Genomic DNA, 26,250 nt, shown 5'->3' with positions numbered 1-26,250 from the left:
TATATCTCATAATTATATAATACACAGATACTTTGTTCCACCTACATTTTCCATATATAATGGAAAAACTACACAATTTAAAAGAAAATACTTCATTCTATAAAATAATCTGGAATACTTTGTTGAAGATGTGTAAAACACATATTAAAAATTTAAAACTTTATCTGCACTTCAACAATGTAGCCTAGGTTCCACTCAGATGGTAAGCAAGGTGAGCAAGATTCTAGATTTTCTTAAATAGGAGTAAAGTTAAACTGTAAACAAATTTATAATTTCCACTGCACTATCTTGAATATCAGTTTATTAAGATTTCTTTGGGAAAGAGAAAAATGGAATTTCATTGCCTACTGTTGACAATTGTAATTTAAAGTTTTTATACCAAATACTATAAAAAACAACATTTCCAAGATAAAGACCAAGAACAGTATCCTTACTTTGAAAATGAAAGGAATTTGAAAAATGTAACACTAAAGAAAGCACACAAAAAATTATTTCGGCTTGAAAATAATTTATTCCTCAACATTACTTTCTGAAATGATAAATCCACATATGGCTTTGAAATATAAATTGTGATTAAAGATAAATAAACGTTAAAGATTTCAACTGGGAATGATAGTAACTGGAACACTTTCTCTAGACTACGATAGCCATTTACTATAAGTTTGAAAGAAGACAAGCTTTGTAATGTTTGTATAGTGACAAGCAAAACAATGATAACAAGTGGCACTGTTAAAAAATATGGACATTTAGTATTTCAAAATCAAACAGTTTGATAAAAAAGCATTATATTTAAAAAGAATTTAATACAAATACATGTTAAAATAAATGTAAACTGTGACTCTTTTGAGTGCAAACAAGGTTATCCAAAGAAGAAACCAAAACTCAATAGATATCATAAAATCTTTCCCTGAGGTTAGTGGATGTTACACAGAAATATTTATATTGTGGCTTCAACTCCCTGTACTTATTTCTAAAAAATCAGAAGAATTTAAACAGAATATGAAAACATAAATTATAAATAAATATAAAAATATATCTGTACAACATTTGTAACTAAGACATGATTCTTATTGTATAAATACCTAACTATGAGTATAAATAAAGTAAAATACTAAAGAACTGCATTCTCTCAATTTTAGAAAAAGGGAATTTTCTGAAGACAATGTTTGAAGTTAAGGTACTAGGACTTACTAATTTCACACACTGGCATTATCAATGGTGATTAAACGGAACCACTCTTGCAGACAGAAATACTCCCTAATAGGAAAAACACAAACTGGGCTTTCTGAATCACAAAAGTTCTGAAAAAGCAAGGTAAGATTAAAGGAAAAGGAAAAGCATTTTGGGTCTGTTTTACACAGCGACGCTCAGTCTGGGTAAGTCTTCCACGGGCATGCTTTTTGTGGCATCCAGCTGGCTGTATTCCTGGATGAGAGCTGATAAAGACGACACCGCTTCTGTGAAACAGCTTTCCTCCATCCCTTCAATTTGCAGGTAGTGGTGAAGGTGAGCCTATAAATTAAAAAAACCGAATGATGTTGACTATTTTCAGGAAATGTGATACATATAACTATCCTATAATGTAAACATCCTGTATTAAAATGATAGTTCGCTCAGATTTACAAGAGAAATGAGAACTATAAATTCATGAGATTTCTCATTTAGATGGTCTGAGTTAGCCTCTGCTCTTTAGTTATAATCAGTGCAATGAATATAGGAAATAGAATCCCCCTGATTTGTAATAGTACAATTCTTGAGAATACATCACAAATAGCCAAAATAAACACACATAATTACAAAAGGTGCCGATAATTACCTTTTTCTTGTAGAGCCTCATGAATCTCTCTCTCAGTTCCATGAAGGTAGGCTTCACACATGTGTTATTTGCTAAAGCTAATAATGAATGGGAATGGCCCACAGGAGGAACTGAACAAAGGCTGGTCTTCCAGCCTTCTTGATTCCAGGAGACAAACTGTAGAGAAGGTTTTAATCTGAGATACAAAGATCTAAGGTAAGAATTAAATATCTGTCGTATTACAGCAGCTCACATTAGGTAAACATTACTGCATTACTGATGGTACTGTTAGTTTATAATGTAAGTTATCTATTTTTTACTATTAGCAGTATTGTGGTACAGTCTGACTGTGAACTAAGAAACATTTAGTAGGAGGACATTAGTTGTGTGGCGATTCATAAAGCTAGAAACACATTCCTTAACATTAGAAATCTGGGGATGAAAAGAAATAAAAGTATTATAATTTTCTTTACTTTGTAATTCAACAGAGCAATTTTCTGAAAAACAGACTGAGAATAAATAGCAAAACATAAACTTAGAAGCAGTGTAGTGGTAGTAGTGGTAGTAATAAACACAGTAACAATAGTTAAATTTTTTGAACACTCTCAGGAAATATATCATTTAGTACTTAAAAATAACAACTCCGTACTATTGTTATTCTTATTCTTCATTTGAGGAAAATAAGGCTCAGAGAGGCTAAGCAGTTTGCTCAAGGTCATGCTTTACTTAAATGGCTAGAGTTCGAAGAGAGACTATCCTAATTATTATGCTACACTGTCACAGCAGTACACATAACAAATTATCTTGAAAAAATACAAAATCAAACCTTTCAATATTTCTGCGAAGATCTGAAATCTGGACATTTCCTCTAACCATGAGGGCACAGGCGAGGTAGAGACTGTGTTTGGGGTCGGCCTGAATTAGCTGGTGATCTTTACTAAAAGCATCTGAAAACATTTGATCCAATCTAGAACAATTAAGAGTCATTGTTATACAAAATATTACATCTTTCTTCTATGTATAACTATAAAATGAAGACAGTCATCTGTAGGTAAAACTTTACATGCAAATATATTCTCAATCTCTGCTATAATTTTCTCAAAGCAATCTTTTACAGAATACGAGCACAGAGGGAATGACATATCTTTTTTTTTTTTAAATAAAAAGCTTCTACAATATATTGGTGGTTTCAGGTATCTACAAATGTTAACTATATCATTAGTGAGCTCTATGAAATGCTGATTTGGGGAACTTGTGTCATTATTACTTATTTCAGTACTAGAGGCCCGGTGCACAAATTCATGCATGGGTGGGGTCTGGCCGGACGGCCCCGCCTCTGATTGGGGTCGGGGGTTGATCCGGGCCCCTATCGGGCTGGTTGGCTGCTGCAGTGTGCATCATAGCAACTGGTTGTTCTGGTCATTCCGGTCGCTTGGCTTTTATATATATAGATGCTTATCTACTTGCATAGTACCAGAACTATCAAAACTAATTAAAAGCCTACAACCGTGGTCGGCAAACTGCGGCTCGCGAGCCACATGCGGCTCTTTGGCCCCTTCAATGTGGCTCTTCCATAAAATACCACAGCCTGGGCAAGTCTATTTTGAAGAAGTGGCGTTAGAAGAAGTTTAAGTTTAAAAAATTTGGCTCTCAAAAGAAATTTCAATCGTTGTACTGTTGATATTTCGCTCTGTTGACTAATGAGTTTGCCGACCACTGGTCTACAACACTAAGAGAAAATGACTTTGTTAATTTTTATAAAATTATCATAAATCAGGAATAATCATGAGGAAACTATCAAAGACAATGTTAGGGTCCCCTATAAAACATGAAACTCTATAGTAGTGTTCCTGAAGAGGGAGACTTTTAAGTGAATGAAGTCTTTTTTTAAATAAAAAATATATTTTTATTGATTTCAGAGAGGAAGGGAGAGGGAGAGAGATAGAAACATCAATGATGAGATAATCATTGATCAGCTGCCTCCTGCACACCCCCTACTGGGAATGTGCCCGCAACCAAGGTACATGACCTTGACAGGAATCAAAACTGGGACCCTTGAGTCCGCAGGCCGATGCTCTATCCACTGAGCCAAACTGGTTAGAGCAATATTGACATTTTAAAAAGCAATAATTTCTAAATAAGGAAGCATTCATTAAATGGAAAAATGGCCACCATCAACTATATTTTATATATTTCTCACAAAGAAATAGTTAATATAAACGTTTCTCTTAAAAAATATTTTTTTTAAAGGTAACTCAAGTTCTCAAGTCATTGGAATAAAGTTACTAGAGCTTACCTTCGAGGAGGAATGTTAACATCTGCCAGTGTATACAGAGGTGTTAGGCTTGACACAAGATAATGCAGTTGAGGAAAAGGAACTAAATTCATGCTGATTTCATTAAGGTCCATATTAAGGGATCCTTCAAACCTCGCAGAGCTAAAACATTATATTAAAGCATGAGAAAAAAAGTTTAATTTTAAAGTTATATACTTTAAGTGTAGCTTGATTTACTTAGCAGGCATTTTCTTAAATCCTCTCAATACCCTGTTCTTCAGTAGAGAATATATACTCTTTTCCCCCTGTATTAGAGAAATTCAGTATCATGAATATGATGTATAAAGATAACTAAAATATAACACAACCTCTATAGCAATTCTTATTTCTGGCTTACCTGAGGTATAACCAACACACTATTACAGTTGCTCATTACATATGTATATAAAAATATCTTACTTAAAACAGTCTTTAGATTGAGTTAAACACGTTAGTTAATAATTATTTATTTATTCTGTAATCTTTACTAAATTCCTCAGGTGTCTGCTTAATAAGCTTTATGCTTTAGAATATAATAATGACAAAGCAACCTTTTAGATTAAAGTCAAGGAAATATTTTGGATCAGCTAATGAGAAGATACAGATCAGCTGGTTTTAAAGATGAAAGCATTCTATATATAGCAAAAAAAAAAGTTTGCTTTTGTCTAAACAAGAGTTTCTCAAGTGTATCTACCACAAAAACTTTTATTATTCCATGTAATATACCTAGGGAAATGCTCCTTTGGAGCCATAGAATTAAAATTCTGGTTCTTCACTCAAGATTTGAAATCACTAGACAAAATAAAAACATAAGAAGCTTCGACAATTTAGAATAACTAAAAAATGCTATTCTAAGTACAGCTTAGTTTTGAAGTTTTGAAACTGTCCTTAGGTATAGCACCATAGGATTACCTTGTTAGGTTGAGCAGCAAATTTGCCACAATGTTGTTCATCGCATCAAAGGGCTTTTCCTGCCGCTGTTTAAAAGCCCCAGCACTTGAAGTAACCAGACTCTTTGGCTTTACAGCTGTACCCAACTTTCCAGAATTCACCACAAGGTCAATTTTGCTAATGATGTCAAATAAGGACTTTTAAGAGAAAAATATTGAGAGAGAAGTTACTAAGAAGAGTGGACACAGATAGCATTCTATCAGGAAAGAAAGAAGAGAAAGAAAACAAATCAAATTTTTAGATGGGAAGGCTGAAAAGTAAAGAATGTTTCATCTAAGCATAACACAGGAATGACTGTATATGCAATATATACACAAATTACAATGTCATTTCTTACTTGGTTGTCAATGGGCAACACACAGTCTGCATGCTCATTAAGTTCCTTCATTGCCAAGATGCTATTATAAGGTGAAGTTATGACATCATCCTCACTAGAAGGATAAATTGAAGTCACAAATCTGTATACTTCTGGGAATTCATCTTCAAGTACCTTTAAAAGAAATGTGCCAAGTCCAGATCCTGTTCCTGAGGATTAAATTTCAAAAAGATAACAAATAGCATAAATGATTCAGAATATAATGTGAGGAACTTGGAATTCTATGGTGTTTCTTTTTTGGTGGAAATATATATTAAGAACTTTTAAACTTATTCCTGTGATTATATATTAACTCATCTAATTTCAGATAAGGAGATTAAGACCAAATGGGTAGTGAGGCTTCAAGTTCTGAATTCAATGTCTGGCCCTTACTGTGAGGTTGAGAGGCCTTTCTATATTTCACTCTTTTTCACATTAAAATTGTACCTATATGATGTCAAAGAACTGATTGAAGGACAAAAAAAATTCAACTAAGACAGCATTCAATCCACATTTAATATTAGGCAACTTAAAACAAAAAGCAAAACTATCTTAACATCTTTGGTGGAGTACAGAATAGCTCAGTTGTTAGAGCGTAGTCCCGTCATGCCAAGGTTGCAGGTTCAATCCCTGGTCAGGGCACCTACAAAAATCAACCAACCAATGAATGCATAAATAAGTGGAACAACAAATCGATGTCTTTCTCTCTCTCCCTCTCTTCTGCTCTCCCCGCCTCTCTAAAACAAACAAAAAAGGTGGTGATGTTAAAAATACTAGATAAAAGTGAGGGAGGTTTTTTTGTTAATCTTTAATGAGAAAGACTTTCTAAGCATTATACAAAACCAAAGCTATAATAGAAAAGACAGTTTTGATCCCATGAAAAATAAAAAAACTTCTATACATAGATAAAGAAAACCCATAAACTAATAAAAAGGCAAACTTAAGAAGAAATCTTCAACACATATGATAGAGGACTAAATTTCTTTAATAAAGAGGTCACATAAATCAACAAACAAAATTTAAGAATAATGGGCTAAGTATATAAATATCTAACTCAAAATAAGTCAAATGAAAAAGATATGAAAATGCTCAACCTATCTTCTAAATAAATACAATTTAAAACAATATAATTTTGAACATATTAGATTTATGTCTCATACTTGGTGTTGATGATAGTATCGGGAAATAAACTTTTATAAATTGTTGCTAATAATATGGGTTGGTGCAATAATATAAGAAGGTATTTAGTAAAGGATCAAAATTTTAAATTACATATTCTTTGGTCTCACTTTTCTTTCTAGGAATATTGCCTACAGCTATAGTGGCACAAGTGAACAGAGATGTATGTACCAGAAGTTCATTGGGGATTTTTGTAATAACTAAACACCATAAACAACTTAACATCCACTAAGGAGGACTGACTTTAAAAATTATTACCTATTTACACAATTGGAATCTCTGAGACAGTTGATATTGAAAGACATGTGAGAAAACTATAAAGTGGAAAAATTATAGAATAATACATATTGCATGATCTTGTTCATGTGAAAACTAGAGGCTCGGTGCACGAGATTCGTGCACGGGTAGGGTCCCTAGGCCTGGCCTGCAATCAGGGCTGATCAGGTTCCCTGCCTCCCCACCTCCTCCTTCCCTTGCTGCCCACACCACCACCATTACCACACAGTTCCCCCTGCCTCCCCGCCTCCCCACCTCCTCCTTCCCTTGCTCCCTCAGCACCCCCGCCATGTTCCACACCGCCCCCTGGTGGTCAGCACACGTCATAGAAAGTGATCAAACTCCTGTTCTCTCGGTCGAACTCCCGAGGGGAAATTTTAAATATTAGCCTTTTATATATATATAGACACACACACACACACACTTTTAAGAGGCATAGAAAATATCTGGAAGGATGACATTGGCAAATTTAATTACCTGTAAAGAGACACACTAGAGATTGAATGTGGGAAAGAAGATCTTCATTTTTAACCTTCAGTATTACTTAAATTATTTTTGTCATTTTCAGTGAATTATAATCTTCTGAGATTATAATTCAAATTTGCATGTTAAGTATACTATCACAAAGAAAATTTGTTTCTTAATTTAATGATGGTCTTCTATAGGCATGGTTACATAGTAATTATGACTTTAATTTAAAAATCGTATGTATGTTTAATCTACTGAATAAATAGATATGTTTAAGCTGCTGAATAGAAAATCTTAATCTCAGATTGGAGAAAAAAAACGCAGCAAATTTTTCTTTTAAAATGAGATAATCCTAGTATGAAATTAGCAGATTATGATCTGTTTCTATTTCATAAATAGGGAAGCAAAATACTTCACTTGCAAGGTAGACTCTCCTGGGGAAAGAGAGCAATGCAAACCACTTATTGTAGGTCAAGGTAATTGATTACCACATGAGAAATGATTTAGAGGAGTTGACTAAAATTATTTCTTTTACTTATTTCTTATTGAACAAAACAAAGGTGTGAAGGTGGTTAGAGAAAGGATGGATTCTGATACACACACACACACACACACACACACACACACACACACACACATATATATATATATTTATCCTCACCCAAGGATATGTTTAATTTTGGAGAGAGTGGAAGGAGCGGAGGAAGGGAAGGAGGGAGAAAGAGAAAGACATAGAGACACATCATTGATTGGTTGCCTCCCATATGTTTCCAGACAGGGGATCTAACCTGAAACTTATGTATATGCCCTGACCAAGAATCGAGCCACCCGGCTAGAGTGGATTCTGATATTCTTTTGCAAGCATACCTGTGAACATGCCAGAAATACTTAGCTTTAGTTAGGATAAGAGACTGCACAAGTAAACTCTTAGGAGAAAGTCAGCATTCCCCCAAAGCTCATATATAATAAAATGTAACTGGAAATGCAGTAAAAGAAACTAAAGGTAGAGGAAGAAAAAAATTTCAGATTCCATTCTATTGACTTTTTTTTTTCCTACTGACTCTTAAAAAGATTAATTATTTAATGGTAGTACTTTGATAAACATTAAGATAAAGACTTGTTATGTATATACATTCATAAACACACACTCTCTTAATTGTTCTCTCTTTATCAAGCATAGGACTGAAAACAAGACTTATGTTTGCAAATGAATTCCCAGTTGCATTTTCACAATGTTACATGTAAATGAATGAATAACTTTACCTCCTCCCATGGAATGTATTATAAAAAAACACTGCAAACAATCACAGTGCTCTGCTGACTTTCTGAGTTTCTCTAAAATCTGTTCTTGATAAAGACTGCCAAAAACTTTGTGCCCCACAGCCCTGGAAAAAAAAAAAAGATTAAAAAACATTCCTTACATTTACTATTTCAAGATTTTTATTTCTGATCTAAATGAAATTATAGAAAACTTAAAGAAGTATTTTTACCATATTAAGTAACTCCTATTCCTGTTTCATATCCTATCTAATAAAAGAGTAATATGCAAATTGACCATCACTCCAAAACACAAGATGGCTGCCCCCATGTGGTCAAAGATGGCTGCCCCCATGTGGACACAAGATGGCCGCCACAAGATGGCCAGCAGGGGAGGGAAGTTGGGAGGGACCAGGCCTGCAAGGGAGGGCAGTTGGGGGCGATCAAGCCTGCAGGGGAGGGCAGTTAGGGGTGACCAGGCTGGCAGAGGAGGGAAGTTGGGGGTGACCGAGCCTGTAGGGAAGGACAGTTGCGGGGGGACCCAGGCCTTCAGGGGAGAACAGTTGGGGAGGACCAGGCCTGCAGGGAAGGGCAGTTAGAGGCAATCAGGCTGGCAGGGGAGTGGTTAGGGGGTGATCAGGCTGGCAGGCATAAGCAGTTAGGGGCAATCAGGAAGGCAGGCAGGCGAGCAGTTGGGAGCCAGCAGTCCTGGATTGTGAGAGGGATGTCCCAGATTGGAGAGGGTGCAGGCTGGGCTGAGGGACACACCCCTCCCCCATGCACGAATTTTGTGCATTGGGCCTCTAGTCCATAAATAATATGATATCTCAATGAGAGTAGGTAGAAAATTTAGTAAATATATATTTATAATCCTCAGATATCCTGATAAGAGAGCTCATTATCAATGGATATTAAACTATGGTGTTCCTCTCTTATTTTTTGCTTAAGGTATAATTACAACAAAATAAGATTTTAAGTAAACTCCAATTGCAGAGAATTTTACATATTAAAAAGCAGAATGTAGTCAACTGGAAAGACAAAAAATTTAAAGCTATTTTGTTTAAAATATGAGAAAAACATTGGTCACATTACTATGTTATTACTAGAAGAAACGGCACACAGTAAAAACTGATATTCATGAGGATCTGTAAGCCTTTTTACCTGCCCAAATTTGCAAGTTCACTATGATGAACATGATTTCCCGGCAACCGGTAGTTAGGTGTATTCACTTAGTGACTGGTTCTCTCAAAATGACTCTCCCAGAACACAAGATTCAAATTCATGCTTTAGTGAAATTATACATCATTACACATTGTGAACCTTAGGGACTGACTGCAAATATCCTATCTAATAAAGAGGGAATATGCTAATTGACTGCCCCACCCTCAAATATGGCAGCACCCACAGCCAATAAGGAGGGAATATGCTAACTGACTGCCCCGCCCTCAAAGATGGCAGTGCCCACAGCCAATAAGAAGGGAATATGCTAATTGACTGCCCAGCCCTCAAAGATGGCAGTGCCCACAGCCACAAGATGGCGGTGCCCAGTCCTCTCAGCCCCATTGGGGTGGTAGGTGCGCAGCAAGGCCGGGCCCGCCCCCAGGTGGGCCCGGCCTTGCTGTGTGCCTGCTTTCAGAGTCCCCCCGTCCCCTCAGCCCCCAGCCGCCCAGGGCGGGCCCGAGGTGCAGGCAAGCCTCGGATGGTGGCTGCCCAGCTGCTCAGGACCACCCAGGGCCGCCCAAGGCTCAGGTAACCAGGGCCGGCTGAGGCTTGTGCTGCCGGCAGTGGCAGCAGTAGAGGTGTGATGAGGTGTCACCTTCCCCTGATCGCCGGGTCACCTCCTGCCCCTGAGGACTCCCGGACTGTGAGAGGGGGCAGGCCGGGCTGAGGGATCCCCTTTCTAGTGCATGAATTTTCATGCACCAGGCCTCTAGTTTAAAATAAACATTAGACTTGCAAATAATTAAATGATCGTTGTTAGAGCTTTTTTCCCATTAAGGAGAAGCAACCATTGTACTTTAAGGGCCAAACAGAGCCTCAGGCTGAACTTGAATACTGGGACACTGGTCTGGCTTGCATCTCTGTATCAATTTATTGGAGAACTTGATAGAGCCAAATACTATAGGTAAGAGAACAGTTTATAACAATACTTAAAACTTTTGTCACTATTTAGTATTATGTAAGAATCAATTTACAACGAGGAATTTAGTAAATCAATTTTTCATGAATCATGTTTTTCTTTAAAAAGATGAGAAAGAATAATTTCCAAAAAGTATGAAACACCATTATTTATCAAGGAAAAGATGATGGGGGAAAGGCCTAGAGTCAGGTATGGAATGTTCTATTTTGATTTCATGTCAGCAGGACCTATTAGAACGAAGAAAAGATTGCTCTTTTTTTTCTGAAGACACTTCCATTTTAATGGTCGGCATATTCTCACCAATTATTCCCTGAGCCAGAAATATCAGTGATGAGCTGCTTGCTATCAAATACATCTCTCAAAGGTCCCTGCAGAATTTCATTGACGACCCCTTCCTCCATGTCAATCAAGACAGCCTGAGGAGAAATAAGATTGAATTAACATATTTTTCTTCAGTTAGTCACGCTGTAAGTGAAAATAACTTATGAGCTAAAAGTTGCATTGTTCTTCTAATTTAAGCTTAATCAGATCTCTATTTGAATCTTTATGTAGACTCTGATATAAGAATTAAAAAATAATTTCACTCTGCTCGAAAGGTGAAATCCAATAAAAGATGGATTCTAAACTCTTACCCTACTCCAAATTACCAAGTGGAGGAAAAAAAATTGAATAATTCCCTCAACTGATGTTCTAACTATTCTTTTATTCATGTGCTTATGTGACTGTAAATTTCTTGAGAACAAGGTCTCAGAAATCTAGAAGGTAACCTTACCAGAAAACATTTTCAATATAAGGTGCATTAATGCATTTGTTTACTCGGAGCAACCAAGCTGCTCTTTGTGAATCGCAGCCAGAAATTGTCAATTCAAGCCGTAAATTTACTATTATGTGCAAAGCCAAGCACTAGGTAGATGTCAAAGATGACAACGGTCCCCCCTCAAGTAACTCACAATCTAATTCATTACCACAAACTTTTCTGACATGGGAGATAACCTCTATTACTAAGAAAACCAGAATAAAAAACTCATAAAATTAATTATGGAGAGAAACAGAGAAGACTAGAAGGAAATATAGCAAAATATATAGCCAAAGGAAATATAGCGGGGATAGGTTGGCAGTAGGATTATATACCCCTTACCCCTGCTGTCTTGTGCTTTAGTTCCCATATTTTCCACAGTGAGGAAAAAGAGGGAAAAAGTTAAATAAATAAAGCAAAGCCGAAAAAAATATTGTGAAATAACCTTAGGGTACACTATAAAGCTATTAATTTTTTGATTCAGTGTCATAGAGGGGTTTTTAAGTGCTTGTGATCATGTCATGTTAAGCACTTACTACATATACCACTGTTCTAAGAGCTTATATATACCACCCCATTAAATCCTCACAAACCTACTTTATACACCAGGAAACTGAGGCCTGGGAAAGTTACCTAACTTGGCTATGATCACTGAGCTAGTAAGCGGTAGAGCTGAGATTCAAATCTGGATAGCCTGGGTGTAGAATACTGACTCTTAACCACCAAATTATATACTCTACCATTTTATTGAGGGGAGACAGTCAAGTTTGATATTTATAGAGTACTGACTCCAGTGGAGTTACAATTTGTGAATTCAATTATTTATGTAGTTAATTAACTATGCTATTGTAAACTGGCAATTAAAATAGTATTACACAGTATATTAGAAATACATGTGATATAAGAATCCAAGTGTATATATCTTACCCGTGCTTTTAAAGAACAAATTTTCCCCTTGGAAATGCTGCCACCATCACCAGCCACTCTGAAAGATGAAAAATCATTAAAAAAAAAATCATAAGATCTTCCATGGCTATTAGTACTATCAGGTAATAAAGTTAACTTCCATTTATATAATAAAGCTACTCATAGGCCAGGTGAGACAGACACAAAAGATAACAAAGGAGCCACCATTCCTAATCATCTCCCTTACCTACCTCCCATTAGACTAAAAAAATGAGGTACTTATTTCCCTGGCTTTCTTTGTAGTTAGTGCTGGCCATGTAATCCAGTTCTGGCTAAGGAGATAAAAAGACCCAGATGCAGTTGGTGCCAATTCTTCTGCCTTCCTACCTTGTACATGAATAGGATGTGATTCCTAGATTGGAGGCTGCCATTTCATAGTTATGAAGTAACAAACATAAGACAAAAAGTCAACACACTAAGGATAATGATATGATAGACAGTATCTTGGTGTTAAAGGCACTTCTCCAAATCTAGAACACAAATTCCCGGTTTATTTTTATCTGAGATAACTGGATACCTTTATTGCTTAAGCCACCATTAATGAAGTTTCCTGTTATAGCTAAACACTTAACAACGAATGTACTATTGACTATATACCATTGACTACCTAAGGGTGTTCCTAGAATTTCACGTTGAACATAGTTACCAAAGTAAATAATCTAGGACCAAACATAGTATACGAGTCAATATTGTTTACAAGAAGACACAATATATGAAGGGCAGCAGAATTAAGCAGAAAATGCTGTAGGTCAAAGGTTGATAAACTATGGTCCTCTGAGCAGCTGTTTGTTCTCTTAAATAAAGTTTTATTGGAACACAGCTACACCCGTTTGTTTATGAACTTTATATCTGCAAAACCTAAAATATTTACCATCTGACCCTTTACAGGAAAGGTCTGCCAAACCCTGCTATAGGTAAATTCCTATCATGCTGTTAAAAAGGTATGATCATTTCCTTAAATAGGTAAAGAAGCATACACAAAGAAGTGGTCTGGTTTTCAAAAGATTTTGTACTAACTTATGGAACAGTTCTAGATATGTTGATAGTAAATGGAAACAGCGATATGCCAAGCCCCCTCTTCCCTTCATCCCAAACTCAATACAGGGGAAATAAGATTGCTCGAAGGTTCATTATGAAACAGAGTAGATGACAGTATAGTTATGTGAAGTCACCTTATTCAGAGGGAATAGCTCCCAGGCTGAGTCTCAACTATATAACTTTCAATGAAGGGACTGGCCCCCAAGAATAGAGGGGGTGGGAGTTGGAATTTAGTAGAAGCATCTGAAAGGAAGTGTTACAACAGCAAATTTGAGTCTCTTAATAGGATTTAGGGGAGAGGATGTTCTAGTTCACAAACAAGAGGGAATCTAGTCCATGATAGGTATTTCCATATAATGAAGGTAAATGACACCAGTTATGAGGGCAATACACTGAACTACTCTTGGTCGTCATGGTCACTAAAAAAACTTCTATTACTTAACTTTTCAGGTAGATTTCCTACAGAAGAGAATGTGCTTCTGAAGGAAAATGAGTATCTAGTCTTCTTCAGTTATAGTTTCTACTGCCAATTAACACATTGACTTTCCACTTTTAGTTTGGTGCATCTGTCTGTAGTATTCAGCACTGGACTCATTCTAAAGGTGTCCACAAGGTTTCTGGGTTTGCAAGCCTGAGGGTCATACTCTGGAATTCATCATGAAGGAGGTAACTGCCTCAAAACCCAACCAATTAATTCAAATTAGAACTGGAATTTTTACGGAACTAGATTAAAACCCGATATGAAGTACATATTTTTCCGCTCAAGCCCACCACAGTTTGGCTTTAAGTGTTTTGAAAATGCATGAACTTAATAATTTAACATTAAAAGCTATGAATAAACCTTGAATGTGAAATTACTCTTTCAGATAAAAGATGATCTGAATAAACCAAAGTAATTTGACAATTGCTCTTTCCCTCTCAGCACATTCTACTCGTGGAGCATATTCCTGACCACAAATAACATACCAGAAATGTACACAATATACTTTTCTTTCAAAAGATAAGCCATTACTGGATGCATTAACAAGATACACTAAGAGCAATTTTTAGCAGTCCTTTAAGTGAAACTATATTTACAGGTCAAGTTTAGAAAAGGTATACTAAAGGTCCTTTTTGTTGCTTAATATAGTCTTAAGAGAAAACCCGTTGTTCTGCTCTAAAGAGTGACATGAGAATAGTAATGTTATGAGAATAATGAGAAACATGCTTTTAATAAGAAAAACAAACAAAAAAAGCCAGACAAGTTCTTTACAGTTATCAGCTGTTTGTATTGTCCTTTGAAGAACAGGAAGAGTAATCATTACCCTTGTGATATGCACCGTCTCATCTTACCTGGTATCCACGTTTCTAAAGAAGCTGCTTATTGCCTCATCATAAATTCCTTTCTAAAAAGAAAGAACATATTGACAGCATTTCATTAAGTTTTGCCTCTTTCCCAAAGGAAGTCCTTGCCATTTAATAAGCCCACAATACTGTAATAGCTGGTACGTGACTATGAAAAGAAAAAGCAAGTTATCACAGGATGCTTAGACCCAGTCTTCCAATCCATAGAAGAGAAAATGTCCTGAGATCTAGAAGTTCAGTTCGGGGAAGGGTGGGGAAGTCCCCTAGGACCCTAGAATCAAGTGAGCTTTCTCTGAATTCTTGGTGATCATTTTAAAAGCACACTGGTTAAATCAAGGAATAATTAATGGCACACATTACCTCTTTTACTTTCTTTCTTTCTCTGTCTCTCTGTCTCTCTGTCTCTCTCTCTCTTTTTTGTGGCCCAGACCTCCCTCCAGGGCCCGAACCACCCTCCAAGACCAAGACATACTTCATGCCAGGGCCCAGAAGGCCATCCTGGGGCCCAGACCTTAAACCCAGAATCCAGTCTTGTATCAGCGGGCCAGATCTCCATCAGAAGTCCAGACCACCAGCACATAACCCAGACCTCCCTCTAGGGCCCAAACTACACTCCCAGGACCCAGACCTACATCCGGAGCTAAGACCTACATCCGGGTCCTAGACCTTCAAGCCAGGGCCGGGAAGTCATCCCGGGCCCCGGACCTCGAACCCAGAATCCAGGCTTGTATCAGGGGGCCAGATCTCTATTCGTAGTCCAGACCACCAGTCCATAACCCAGAGGTCCAGCCCGTGAGCCAGACCTTCTCCCAGGCCCCCGACCTCCCTCTGCAGCCCGACCACTCCCCCAGGAACCAGAGCTACATCCAGGGCTCAGACCTACATCTGGGTCCCAGACGTTCATGCCAGGGCCCAGAAGGCCATCCCGGGGTACAGACCTCCATCCTGGGCCTGAACCGCCCTCCCAGGACCCAGACCTACACCTGGGGCTCAGACCTATATCCGGGTCCCAGACCTTCATGCCAGGGCCCAGAACACCATCCCTGGGCCCAGACTGCAAACCCAGAATCCAGGCTTGTATCAGGGGGCCAGATTTCCATCCGTAGTCCAGACCACCAGTCCAGAACCCAGAGGTCCAGCCCACGAGCCAGATCTCCCTCTGGGGCCCGAATTGCCCTCTCAGGACCGAGCTACATCAGGGGCTCAGACCTACATCCGGGTCCCAGACCTTCATGCCAGGGCCTACTCCATTCAGAAGCCCAGATCTCGAACCCAGAATCCAGTCCTTTATTCTAGTCCAGACATCCACAGTAGTCCAGACCACCATTCCATGACCCAGAGGTCCAGCCCCTGACCCAGACCTCCACCCGGGGCCCAGACAGCCCTCCAGTGCCCAGACCACTCTCCAGGACCTAGACCTACATCCGGGTCCCATATCTTCTTGCCAGGGCCCAGAAGGCCATCCCGGTGCCCAAACGGAGAATCCAGTCCTGTATCAGCGGGCCAGATCTCCATCCCTAGTCCAGACCACCAGTCCAGAACCCACAGGTCCAGCCCAGGAGCCAGACCTTCCCTCAGGGGCCAGACCTCCTTCAGGGTCCAAACCACCCTCCCAGGACCCAGACCTATGTCCTGGGTTCAGACCTACATCGGAGTCCTAGACCTTCATGCCAGGGTCCGGAAGTCATCCCAGTGCTGCACCTCGAATTCAGTATCCAGTCCTTTATTCTAGTCCAGACCACCACTCCATGACCCAGAGGTCCAGCCCCTGACCCAGACCGCCCTCCGGTGCCCAGACCTCTCTCCAGGACCCAGACCTACATCTGGACATCAGACCTACATACTATCTAATTGGTCTTCACAAGAATCCTGATAAAAGATGAGACCCTGCTTATTAGGGGAAAGTGTTCGGTTTCGTTTAGTCTATTATGTATCTAAGGCCAATATACGTTTACAAATCAATTAGTTCTGTAGTTTGTTCTTTACGGATAAGATCCCATATAACGCATATCGGTCAGATAAAAGCCCAATAGAGTAAACCCTGCTCCTCTGTTGGAGGAGCCTCGTTGACAGGAGAGGGGATTGGGGGGTCGTGGGTGGGGGGGTCGGCCGGTACCTGGTTGACCGCGGCGTGCTCCCGGAGCGCCAGGTCCCAAAAGCAGCAGCCGATCTGGTTTCCGCACTGGCCCACTGCGATCGGCGAGAGGAAGGAAAGAGGACAGACATTAGGCGGCTCACAAGGCCGCTGGGCTCCGCGCCGCCCGGGTCCTCCCCGGCCCGGCGCAGCTCACCCTGAACGACCACCGACTGGGTCATCCCGCGGAGCGGCCGGTCCCGCGCCCTCCGGCGCCCGCTCCGGCTTTCGAATTCCCCGCCCACCGAGGGGCCGGGCGGCCGTAAGTCACGCTGCCTCCGCACGTCGTTGCCGTGGCTGCCGGCGCGACGCCGTTCTCTAGGTTTGGTCTCCAAGCATTTCCGTCAGAGGCCGCCAAGTACGCCTGCGTCTCACTGTTACCATAGCGACTGTACCTCCGGATGCAGAGCCTCGCTGCCGTGTCGACATCCGTTAGCGTTGGCAGCGCCCGAGACCCGGGTAACGGGCGGGTGATTGGGTTTGGGAGCGGGATTTGTGCCCTAAACCTGTCAGCGGGCCCTTCTTAGAGGATGGTCGTTCAGTCTTAGGGGGTGGGTAGGCCAAATTCCGTTTATTCAGATTCCTCGGCGCTGCGTTCGAGTCTCTATCCCACAAGCCCTTTGTTCTAATGGAAAACGGAGAATGTCGATGAGCACTAAGACACCTCAGACCGGTAGGCGTGGCAAGATGGAACAGAAGTTCTACTCTGACAAAATGGCGCTTTGGAGACCCAACCAGTGTTGTTCGAAGCTCGAGGCTGCCAACTTTAACTTCTAGGCTCTCTGGAGGGTTCTAAAGAAATTAAGACGTAGACCCCTCTCCCCTCCCCCCCAGCTCCGAGAAACCTACAATCTAATGGAAGATACACCCGGAATGCTCAAGTTATTGTGACTTAAAATACTGGGTAATGCTGACTATAAGTGCGTTCAGTGGATGACGGTGGAAATGAGTAGATAGAAACCTGATGAAAGAGATGAAATTAAAACATCTGACTTATATGCAGTGTTTGGGTTTATGATCTGGGTAGAAGTGAAGTGTATGACAAAAATAATAGGGTGGCCCAGCCGATGTGCTTCAGTGGTTGAGCTTCAACTGTTGGATTCTGATTAGGGCACAAGCCCGGGTTGCAGGTCCGATCCCCTGTAGTGTAAGAGGCAGCGGGACAATGAACCTCTCTCATCATTGAGGTTTCAATCTGTCTCTCCCTTTCTCTCTGAAATCAATAAAAATATATTTGAAAAATAATAGGGTGGGTGAGGGGGAATGGAATATACTCTTGCAAGGTTCTGTTAGTATATATGAAGTGGTATAATGTTATTGAAGGCAGGCTGAAAAGTTAAAATATACACTCTAAACCCTAAAGTAATCAAAACTAAACCAAAGCAAAGCAAAACGCAAAGATTGCATAGCAATAAACTAGTAATGAAGATAAAATATATTCATAGAATATATTCAATTATTTAAAAAGAACAGAATAACAAAAACCAAAGGACTGATGACATAAATAGAATACAAATGGCAAGAGAACAGTTTTAAATTCATTCATATTTATCACCTTAAATGTGAATAATCAAAACATTTGATTAATTAAAAGTCAAAATAGATAAAAACAGCAAAACTGAACTATATGTTCTTTATTTAAAAAGACAGTTTGAATAGAAAGACCAAATAGGTTAAAAGTAAGATTGGAAAAGATACATTATACTAACACTAATAAATAAAGTACCTATATATATTTCAGACAAAACATTTCAGAGCAAAGAATATTACTAGGGATAAAGAAGGATATTTTATAATAAAAGTTTTAATTCATCAATAGGACATAACACTACTAAATATTTAAAAATCTAATGACAGAGCTTCAAAACATATAAAGCAAAAACTGGCAGAATAGAAAGGAAAAACAGATAAAATTATTATCGTTGGAGATTTCATTATTTCAATAGTTCACAAACAAGTATACAAGAAATCAGTAAGAATACAGACTTTAACAACTATATGAACCAACTAATTACGTATTTAGAACATTGTACCCAACAGCAGCAGAATACACATTCTTTTCAAGTGTACATGGAACATTTACCAGGTAGAAGTGAAATATATGACAAAAATAATAGAGTGTTTTCTGACCATAAACAAGTATCAATAAATTTTAAAATAATTAAAACCATACAAAAATGTTCTCTGACAACAATGAAATCTAAGAAATAATTAACAGAGAAATAACTAGGATATTCCTAAATATTTGAAAACAAAATAATGTAGTTCTAAATAACCCATAGGTCAAAGAAGGAACCAAGAGGGAACATTTTAATTGAAGGATATGACAATACAAAATTTCAAGATTTGTGGGATGAAGGTAAAGTAGTGCTTTGATGAAAATTTATAAAATTCAATGCTGATGTTAAGAAGGTAGGTCTCAAGTCAATGACCTAAGCTTCCATTTTAAGACATTAGAAAAAGAAAAACAAATTAAGCCCAAATTAAACAGAAAAAAAGTAAATACTAAAGATTGGAGTGAAAATCAAATAGAAAACAGAAAATTAACAGAGAAAAATCAGTGAAACCTAAATATGTTTCCTGAGAGATTAAAATTCTTTTGTGGGCTTCCTTGCTCACAAAGTCTAAAATATTTAACTTGGATTTATATCTCAGCATAGTTTAACTTCTACTTATCTCTCTGATGTATTTCTTAACTTTCTTGATTGTCTTTTTCAGATCTTCTTCTGTCCTCTCTACTGGCAAATGACTTTTTCATAAGCTATTTCCTTTGTTTTCCCCCGCCCCAAGGGTCTCAATGTCTTTTCTTCCCACTCATTTCCATCTAGTTGATGCCTATTTGTCTTTTACATTTAGGTTTGAAGTCTTAGTCCAGCACATACCCTGCCCTAACCTGTAAACTCCACTAGGACAGGCACTGTTTGCTTTTATCAATATTTTATTTTCAGCACTAAACACATGCCTGGCTGGTGGATTCTCAACAATTATCTGTTATATGAGTGAATGCTAATAATGGATCTATTTTCTTAGGATATGACCAGTTCAAACACCATTCCTTTTTTGAATCTCATGAATCAATATTCTGAGGATTGAAAGATTATTATTCTTGGGTTTATGAGGGGAGTATTTCACCATCTCCTCCCACCCCCCCCCCCCCCATCATTTAGACTTCACTTATTTCTTTGTGAAGATCTGCTGGAGAGTCAAGTTCACTTTGTCTTCTGGAAAGTTTTATGATTAAGGCTTCTGTTTGGTTTGTTTCATGGTATCATCCATGCTAAAAGAAGAAACTTGGTACTACTTGTGCCAAATAAACTAGTAAAAAAAGGTAAATTAGAGGAATTAAAGACTATTCCACAGTAGAATATTCCACATAGAGACTTTACTTTGTAGTTTAAAGATATATTGGTCCCAAAAAAGTGAAATCATGCCTCAACAATCTAATTTCAAGAACTATGCAAAGAGATGAGAGAACATGCTGATTTAATTTTTGTATCCCAGACATTGTCTTTGTTACTATGTTAGACTTTTTTATTCCTCAAAAACCATTCTATACAAGGAATTAATACTATTTTACAGACAAACTTTTAGTGATTTGCTCAGTCTTAGAGTTAACATGGTCTTAAAATTCAAACCTAATTCTGATGCCAAACCCATTATTTTTCCACTGCTGTCTTCACTAAAAAATGTAAACTATTACAAAATTTTCCCATCTTAAGGATCTGATGTTTAGGTCCTAATGACCTAACAATGGCCAGCAATTATTTCAATTTGTCTGTGACACATTCAGTTAAATAGTTTCTCTAAGCTAAAATTGTGATCATTTACTCACTGATAGCACCCTAGTAAGAAAAAAAAGGTAGAGGTAAGATTTTTGTCTAACATCAACTTAATTATGTAAAATGTCAATTTCCTATAACAATGATCTGAAAACAGAGCAGTAGGAACTTAAACATAAAATGTAGGTATTGAAAAACATTTTCATTAAATGCAAAATTGCTTGCTAACATTTAATAGTTCAGTCATCAGCCTATGAAAATTGAAAAACAAAAAGGTTAACTGAAGAGCAAAGTTCTGTCTTAAGGTTTAAACTTAATTATTACATTCAGCAAGATTACTGTTGATATAGAAATTGGGAGAGGAGGGAAGTCCAGAAGGTAAATTTCAGCTTGTTGCTGGAGCTATGAATTGAGACATTTTATTTTTGATCAGATAGAAAGCTATGTGAAAGAATCTCTGATGTGATAATTTGTGGGTGTCACTGGGACAGTTGATTATCATTCCTCTGGAAAGATGTTAGGAACAGAGGGAGAACTTCAGGGTCCAGGGAACAGAATAGAGAGGACAGTACAAGATGTATTCTTCCTTTCTCGACTGTCATTATTGCAATAATTTGGGAATTTCAAGGTTCTTTTGATGATACAGAAAAGAAGACGTAGTCCAGGCATTAGTGAGAGCTATAAAGAATCATCCACGGTAAGAGCTAGAGAGAAAACCATAGCGTTTTACATTGGAGTGGGATGAGGATATAGGTAGATAGGATTTATAATTTGTGTTATTAGTTATGGGAAAGTCTGGAAAATAAAGGTAGGGAAGAAAATGGGATATAAAGTGACAAGAATATCATGAGATTTTGTGCAGATTGATTAGATTGTCTAAAATAGGTATAGATATATTCAGAGATTAAAATATTGTATATCATTAGAAAATAAACAAGGCAGTGACAATAAGAATAAACCTTGAAACAAACTTTAGAGACACTAAATTTTTAGCTAAGTTCCACGTTGTTGGTGGAGCTATGAAATGTGATATTTTATTACTGAACAGGTAGGAAACGATGTAAAAGAATCTTCTGATGTCATAATTTCTGGGTGTCACTGGAACATTTGATCATCATTCCTTCGGCAATTCCAGGCTTCTATGGAAGGTCAGTAGAAGCAGTTGATTTATTCACCTCTACAGGAATCAGACTCGGCCTATTTTGGTAAGTCAATGTATCCTTGATCAAGTTAGCTAAAACTTAATATCTACATAAGATAGTTATACTAAACCATAGCATTTTACTAACTTGTCATTGAGCATAAACATTTTTTTTCATAGTAATTGACACCCAGTACATAAAAACCATAATATAATAACCAAATTCCTAAGCTTTATTAATTTAGCTTTTTTATTACCACAATAAACATTTACTTATTAGGTATAAGAAACAGTTGTAAGACATTTTTCATTTTTCCTGTCTTTTGCTGAAGACATGCACATTTGTACAAGATAGAGTTGTTAATTACCCACTGTGTGCCAGGCAATGGTAAGATAGACATGGAATGGGATAAGGTTACAATGATTAAACAAAAACACTTACAAAATAGGGTACTGGTTTGCAACAGAAGGCGATCTCCCCCTCACCCCTTCCTTCTCCACTAGAGGACATTTGGCAATGTCTGGATGTCACAAGTTTTGGGGAGGGGTGCTATTGGCATGCAGTGGGTGGAAGCCTTGGATGCTGCAAAACATCCTACAGTGCCCAGGACAGCCTCATCCCTTCCCAACAAAGATTATCTGGCCTCAAAGTCAATAGTGTCACAGTTGAGATATCCTGAATTAGAGTGATGATAACTGTTCCAAAGGAGAGATAAAGAGTGCTATGGAAACATATTATGAAAGGCTCCTCTGAGGAAGTGAAATATAAATTCAGACAATGAATGAGTTGACTCTAACAAGTAAAGGGTGGGAGCAGTGGGGTGGGAAAAAGTGCTAAGCAGAGGCAACAGTAGGCAGTAATGAGCTTATTTTAGATAGCTCTCTCTGTGTATATATGTATGTTTGTGTGTTTTACATGTATATTATACTAGTGGCCTGGTGCATGAAATTCATGCACTCGGGGAGGGGGGGGCGGAACCCCCCAGCCTGGCTTGTGCCCTGTCACAGTGTGGGAGCCCCGCGATCCATCGCCCCAAAGAGGTAAGCCCCACCCACCCATCCAGGGCTCCTCGATGGATTGCCCCAAAGAGGTAGGCTGGAGCCGGGGGTCCTGCCTCTGTGCCGCGAGGAACTGCAGGAACCCCAGTCTTTGCTGCGCGGAGCTGAGGGACCCCCAGGCCTCGCCACCCGGAGGCCTCCGCTGGGCCCCAGGCTTCCTTGTGATGGATTGTGATGGTGTGACGCAAGTCCCTGATGCTGTACATCCCCGCCCACCCATGCCTGCTGTGCACGCAGCCTCCTGCTGATCGGTTGTTACACATAAGGGCGTCCCCACTATTTGCATATTACCCTTTTATTAGTATAGATTTTATATACATATATATATATTTAATAATGCTCAGAGCATCTGCTTAATAATAATAAACATTTATTGAGCACTCAGTATGTGTTAGGTACCACACTTTACATGCATTATCTTATTTAATCCTTACTACTACCCTGGAAGTAGATTCTATTATTCTCAATTTATCTTTGGGAAGCATACTTGATTAAGTACTAGTACTCTGCCTAAGATCACATAGTCAATCCAGCTCTCCCAAGACACTTTCTTAACTAATGCACTGTAAATGTAGAGGCAGGGTACTTGGGAATGAATGATAACTAGGAACAGAAGGGTTAGCTGAAGGTACTATGGTGATATGAAACTCAGTTGTCCTTCAAAGGAAGACAAGGGCTTAGACAGGCAGAGAGATGGTCGGAGATAGGAGTAGGTAGGGGCTCAAGCTTGTTGATCACAATAACCATAAATGCAAACGGAATAGTTTTTCACACAGCCGAAATGGACTTCAGTTATGTTAATCATAGGACACAGTTTACTTTTATTGTCCAGTGGCTCTTCTGTATTTGTTGCAAGACTTAATGTTTTATGTAAGGAATTGTTGTATAATATAGTTTTTATACACTTTTATAGATATTTTAAAATGTCATTTTTAGAATACTGGAATATGCCTGTAGCAAAATAGTAACATTAAAAATTCCAAACAACTATTTGAACACAATTCACCCCCCATCCATTATTATAACTTTCTAATCTAGGTTTTCAGTGAATTATGCCTTTTCGGATTGGGACCCAGCCACGGAGGTTTCCAGTGGAAGGAGGAGATTCTACTATTGGGCTGGAACCTGGACTGAGCTCCAGTGCTGCCTATAACGGGAAAGAGATATCACCAGCCAGGTAAAGTCTTCTTATCCTGACAACTGAGAAAATGTGTAATGGCTGTCATCATTACAAGCTTCAGCTGATGTTCAATATTAGAAGAAAAAAGCCCAGGAACATTGCTGTTATTAAATTAGTATTAACAGATCTCAGGTTTTCTTAGCATAGAGTCTGTGTTTTATACCTCTGTAAGTCTAATGACAGGCCAATTCTTCCTCCTCCTGTTCTTCTTCTTTCTCCTTCTTCTCTCCTCCTCCTCTTCCTTCTTCTTTTTCTTTTATAAACTTTTAGATTGTTTTTGTTGATAGTTTCAAGAGTAGATAACTTTCAATTAAACAAGGAAACCGTTAGTGCTGTTATGTGCAGGGCACTGTTCTTGGCATAAGGCTAAAAATATGAAGACTCAGACCTCATATTTAGTGGCACTTTGACTTTGGCAGAGGGTAATATAGGGTATGAAGATTATATAAAACAAAATAATTTTTGCAAATTTGAAGCAAACTGTAATAGAATTTGTTCCACTTTTCTGCTTTTACCATAGCAAAACATCAAATACTACATTGTTAGATTTCTCATGAATTGAAAATCTTTAGAACACACATTTAAGCTTAATAAGGTTGGTACTTTAAAAATCAGAGTAATTCAAGGATGGAATAGGCTACTTTGGGAAGTACTGAGCATTTATCTTTAGAAATGTTTAATGTTGGGTAATTATTTGCTGGGAATGTTGGAAAGGAAATTCAAGCACTAGATGTATTTTTATATTAGACTAGTGGCCCGGTGCATGAAATTTGTGCACATTAAAAGCAAATTAATTGGAGGAAATATTTTAATATTGCTACTTGTCCATTCTCTATAATAGAAGTGTCAGAGATGAAAGAAAATTAGTAAAATGTATATGAAAATAATACCTAAATTTATCACCTGCGGGGACGCAGCGTCAAGACCCCGCTGGTGCCGCAGGGGACTGCCCTGAGTCCTGGAGTCCCGCCCCATGGGGCCGGTGCCATGCGGGACTCCCCCGAGTCTCGGAGTCCTTCCCTGTGGTTGGTGCTGTGGGACTTTCCTGATGCACCTCCTGGTGAAGTCCCCGCCGGCACCTGCAGGGATGCAACGTCAAGTCCCCGCCCACCTGTGTGCGCCTCGCAGTGCACACAGCCCCCCCACCCGCGCCTGCTGCGCACGCAGCCTCCTGGTGATCGGCCATTATGGTGTGAGGGTATCATGACCACAGGCTTTTTATAATATAGGATGTCCTGTCCTAACTGGTTTGGTTCAGTGGATAGAGCGTTGGCCTGTGGACTGTAGGGTCCCAGGTTCGATTCCGGTCAAGAGCATGTACCTTGCTTGTGGGCACATCCCCAGTAGGAGGTGTGCAGGAGGCAGCTGATCATTGTGTCTCTCTCTCTCTCTCTCTCTCTCTTCCTTTCTGTAAAAAATCAATAAAATATATTAAAAAAAATAATATAGGATGTCCTCTAAGGACTCTTTTTAAATCTGAGATTCTATTAACATTTAAACGGTATATGGAATAATATGTTCAGTTTTACATTTTTCCACAAATACTCTAGTTTTTAAGTAGACTCAACTGAAGTGACTTTAAGGTGCATATACATATGAATTGTCTTAGTATTATCAGTTGGGTTTAATAACTATGCACCCCTGCCTTTTTTATCTTTTAGTAATCATGGAATATCTTTCAAATTGAACATTTGGAGGGTCATCTTTGTATTTATGAATTTCTTATGATTAAATGTATGGCAATACCTATAACTCCTTTGTAACATGTGTTATACTTTGTGACATTCAAATACGTCAAAAGTATTTAAAACAGTTGAACATGCACTCAAACTGGTGCTCTGAAATGTTTCCTTTGTGGTATCTAACTGCATGTCACTTGCTCTTTTACTCAGGCAACTGCGAAGATGCCATGGAAGTCATTGCCTGACAATAACCGATGTTCCCATCAATGTCTATGCAACAATGCGAAAGATACCTGCACAAAGCAGCAAGGACATGCATCCTAAATAACATCATTGAGTCTTTTGTAGAGGCTGACTAGGTCCAGGGTCATGTAGCAGTGGGGTCTTATGATCTGG

The 26,250-nt window shown here is 38.6% G+C and overlaps 2 protein-coding genes across 4 annotated transcripts; one reads left to right on the top strand and one right to left on the bottom strand.

Annotated features, from left to right (window-relative positions):
* Positions 1–534: 534 nt before the first annotated feature.
* TUBE1 (tubulin epsilon 1) lies at positions 535–17,328 on the bottom strand. 2 transcript variants are annotated; one of them, XM_079779722.1, is made up of 12 exons: positions 17,171–17,328; positions 16,996–17,069; positions 14,868–14,920; positions 12,459–12,516; positions 11,036–11,151; positions 8,602–8,723; positions 5,398–5,585; positions 5,022–5,197; positions 4,092–4,232; positions 2,622–2,762; positions 1,817–2,006; positions 535–1,512 (listed from the first exon to the last, which is right to left on the bottom strand). In XM_079779722.1, exons 1-12 carry the CDS (start codon positions 17,193–17,195, stop codon positions 1,354–1,356), a joined length of 1,443 nt encoding a protein of 480 aa, XP_079635848.1. In that variant the 5' UTR covers positions 17,196–17,328; the 3' UTR covers positions 535–1,353. The 2 variants fall into 2 exon arrangements, with proteins under 2 accessions (XP_079635848.1, XP_079635849.1); XM_079779723.1 differs by having other exon boundaries at positions 1,817–1,991.
* A 69-nt stretch (positions 17,329–17,397) lies between these two features.
* Positions 17,398–26,250, top strand: FAM229B (family with sequence similarity 229 member B). 2 transcript variants are annotated; one of them, XM_079779667.1, is made up of 4 exons: positions 17,398–17,472; positions 21,841–21,997; positions 24,031–24,169; positions 26,065–26,250. In XM_079779667.1, exons 3-4 carry the CDS (start codon positions 24,045–24,047, stop codon positions 26,180–26,182), a joined length of 243 nt encoding a protein of 80 aa, XP_079635793.1. In that variant the 5' UTR covers positions 17,398–17,472; positions 21,841–21,997; positions 24,031–24,044; the 3' UTR covers positions 26,183–26,250. The 2 variants fall into 2 exon arrangements, with proteins under 2 accessions (XP_079635793.1, XP_079635794.1); XM_079779668.1 differs by lacking the exon at positions 17,398–17,472 and adding an exon at positions 17,592–17,686.

This window comes from Cnephaeus nilssonii (genome assembly GCF_951640355.1).
Source record: "Cnephaeus nilssonii genome assembly, chromosome: 9".
Taxonomy (NCBI): Eukaryota; Metazoa; Chordata; class Mammalia; order Chiroptera; family Vespertilionidae; genus Cnephaeus; species Cnephaeus nilssonii.
The sequence above is the reverse complement of the archived record's forward strand: the minus strand, read 5'-3'. Positions and strand labels throughout refer to the sequence as shown.

Coding starts and splice junctions, on each gene's coding strand:
- FAM229B (XM_079779667.1), top strand. CDS start 24,045: ATGCCTTTTCGGATTGGGACCCAGCCACGGAGGTTTCCAGTGGAAGGA. Junction 24,170..26,064: donor AAAGAGATATCACCAGCCAG/GTAAAGTCTTCT, acceptor TCTTTTACTCAG/GCAACTGCGAAGATGCCATG.
- TUBE1 (XM_079779722.1), bottom strand. CDS start 17,195: ATGACCCAGTCGGTGGTCGTTCAGG. Junction 14,921..16,995: donor AGCACGCCGCGGTCAACCAG/GTACCGGCCGAC, acceptor CTTTCTTTTTAG/AAAGGAATTTATGATGAGGC. Junction 12,517..14,867: donor TTTAGAAACGTGGATACCAG/GTAAGATGAGAC, acceptor TTCATCTTTCAG/AGTGGCTGGTGATGGTGGCA.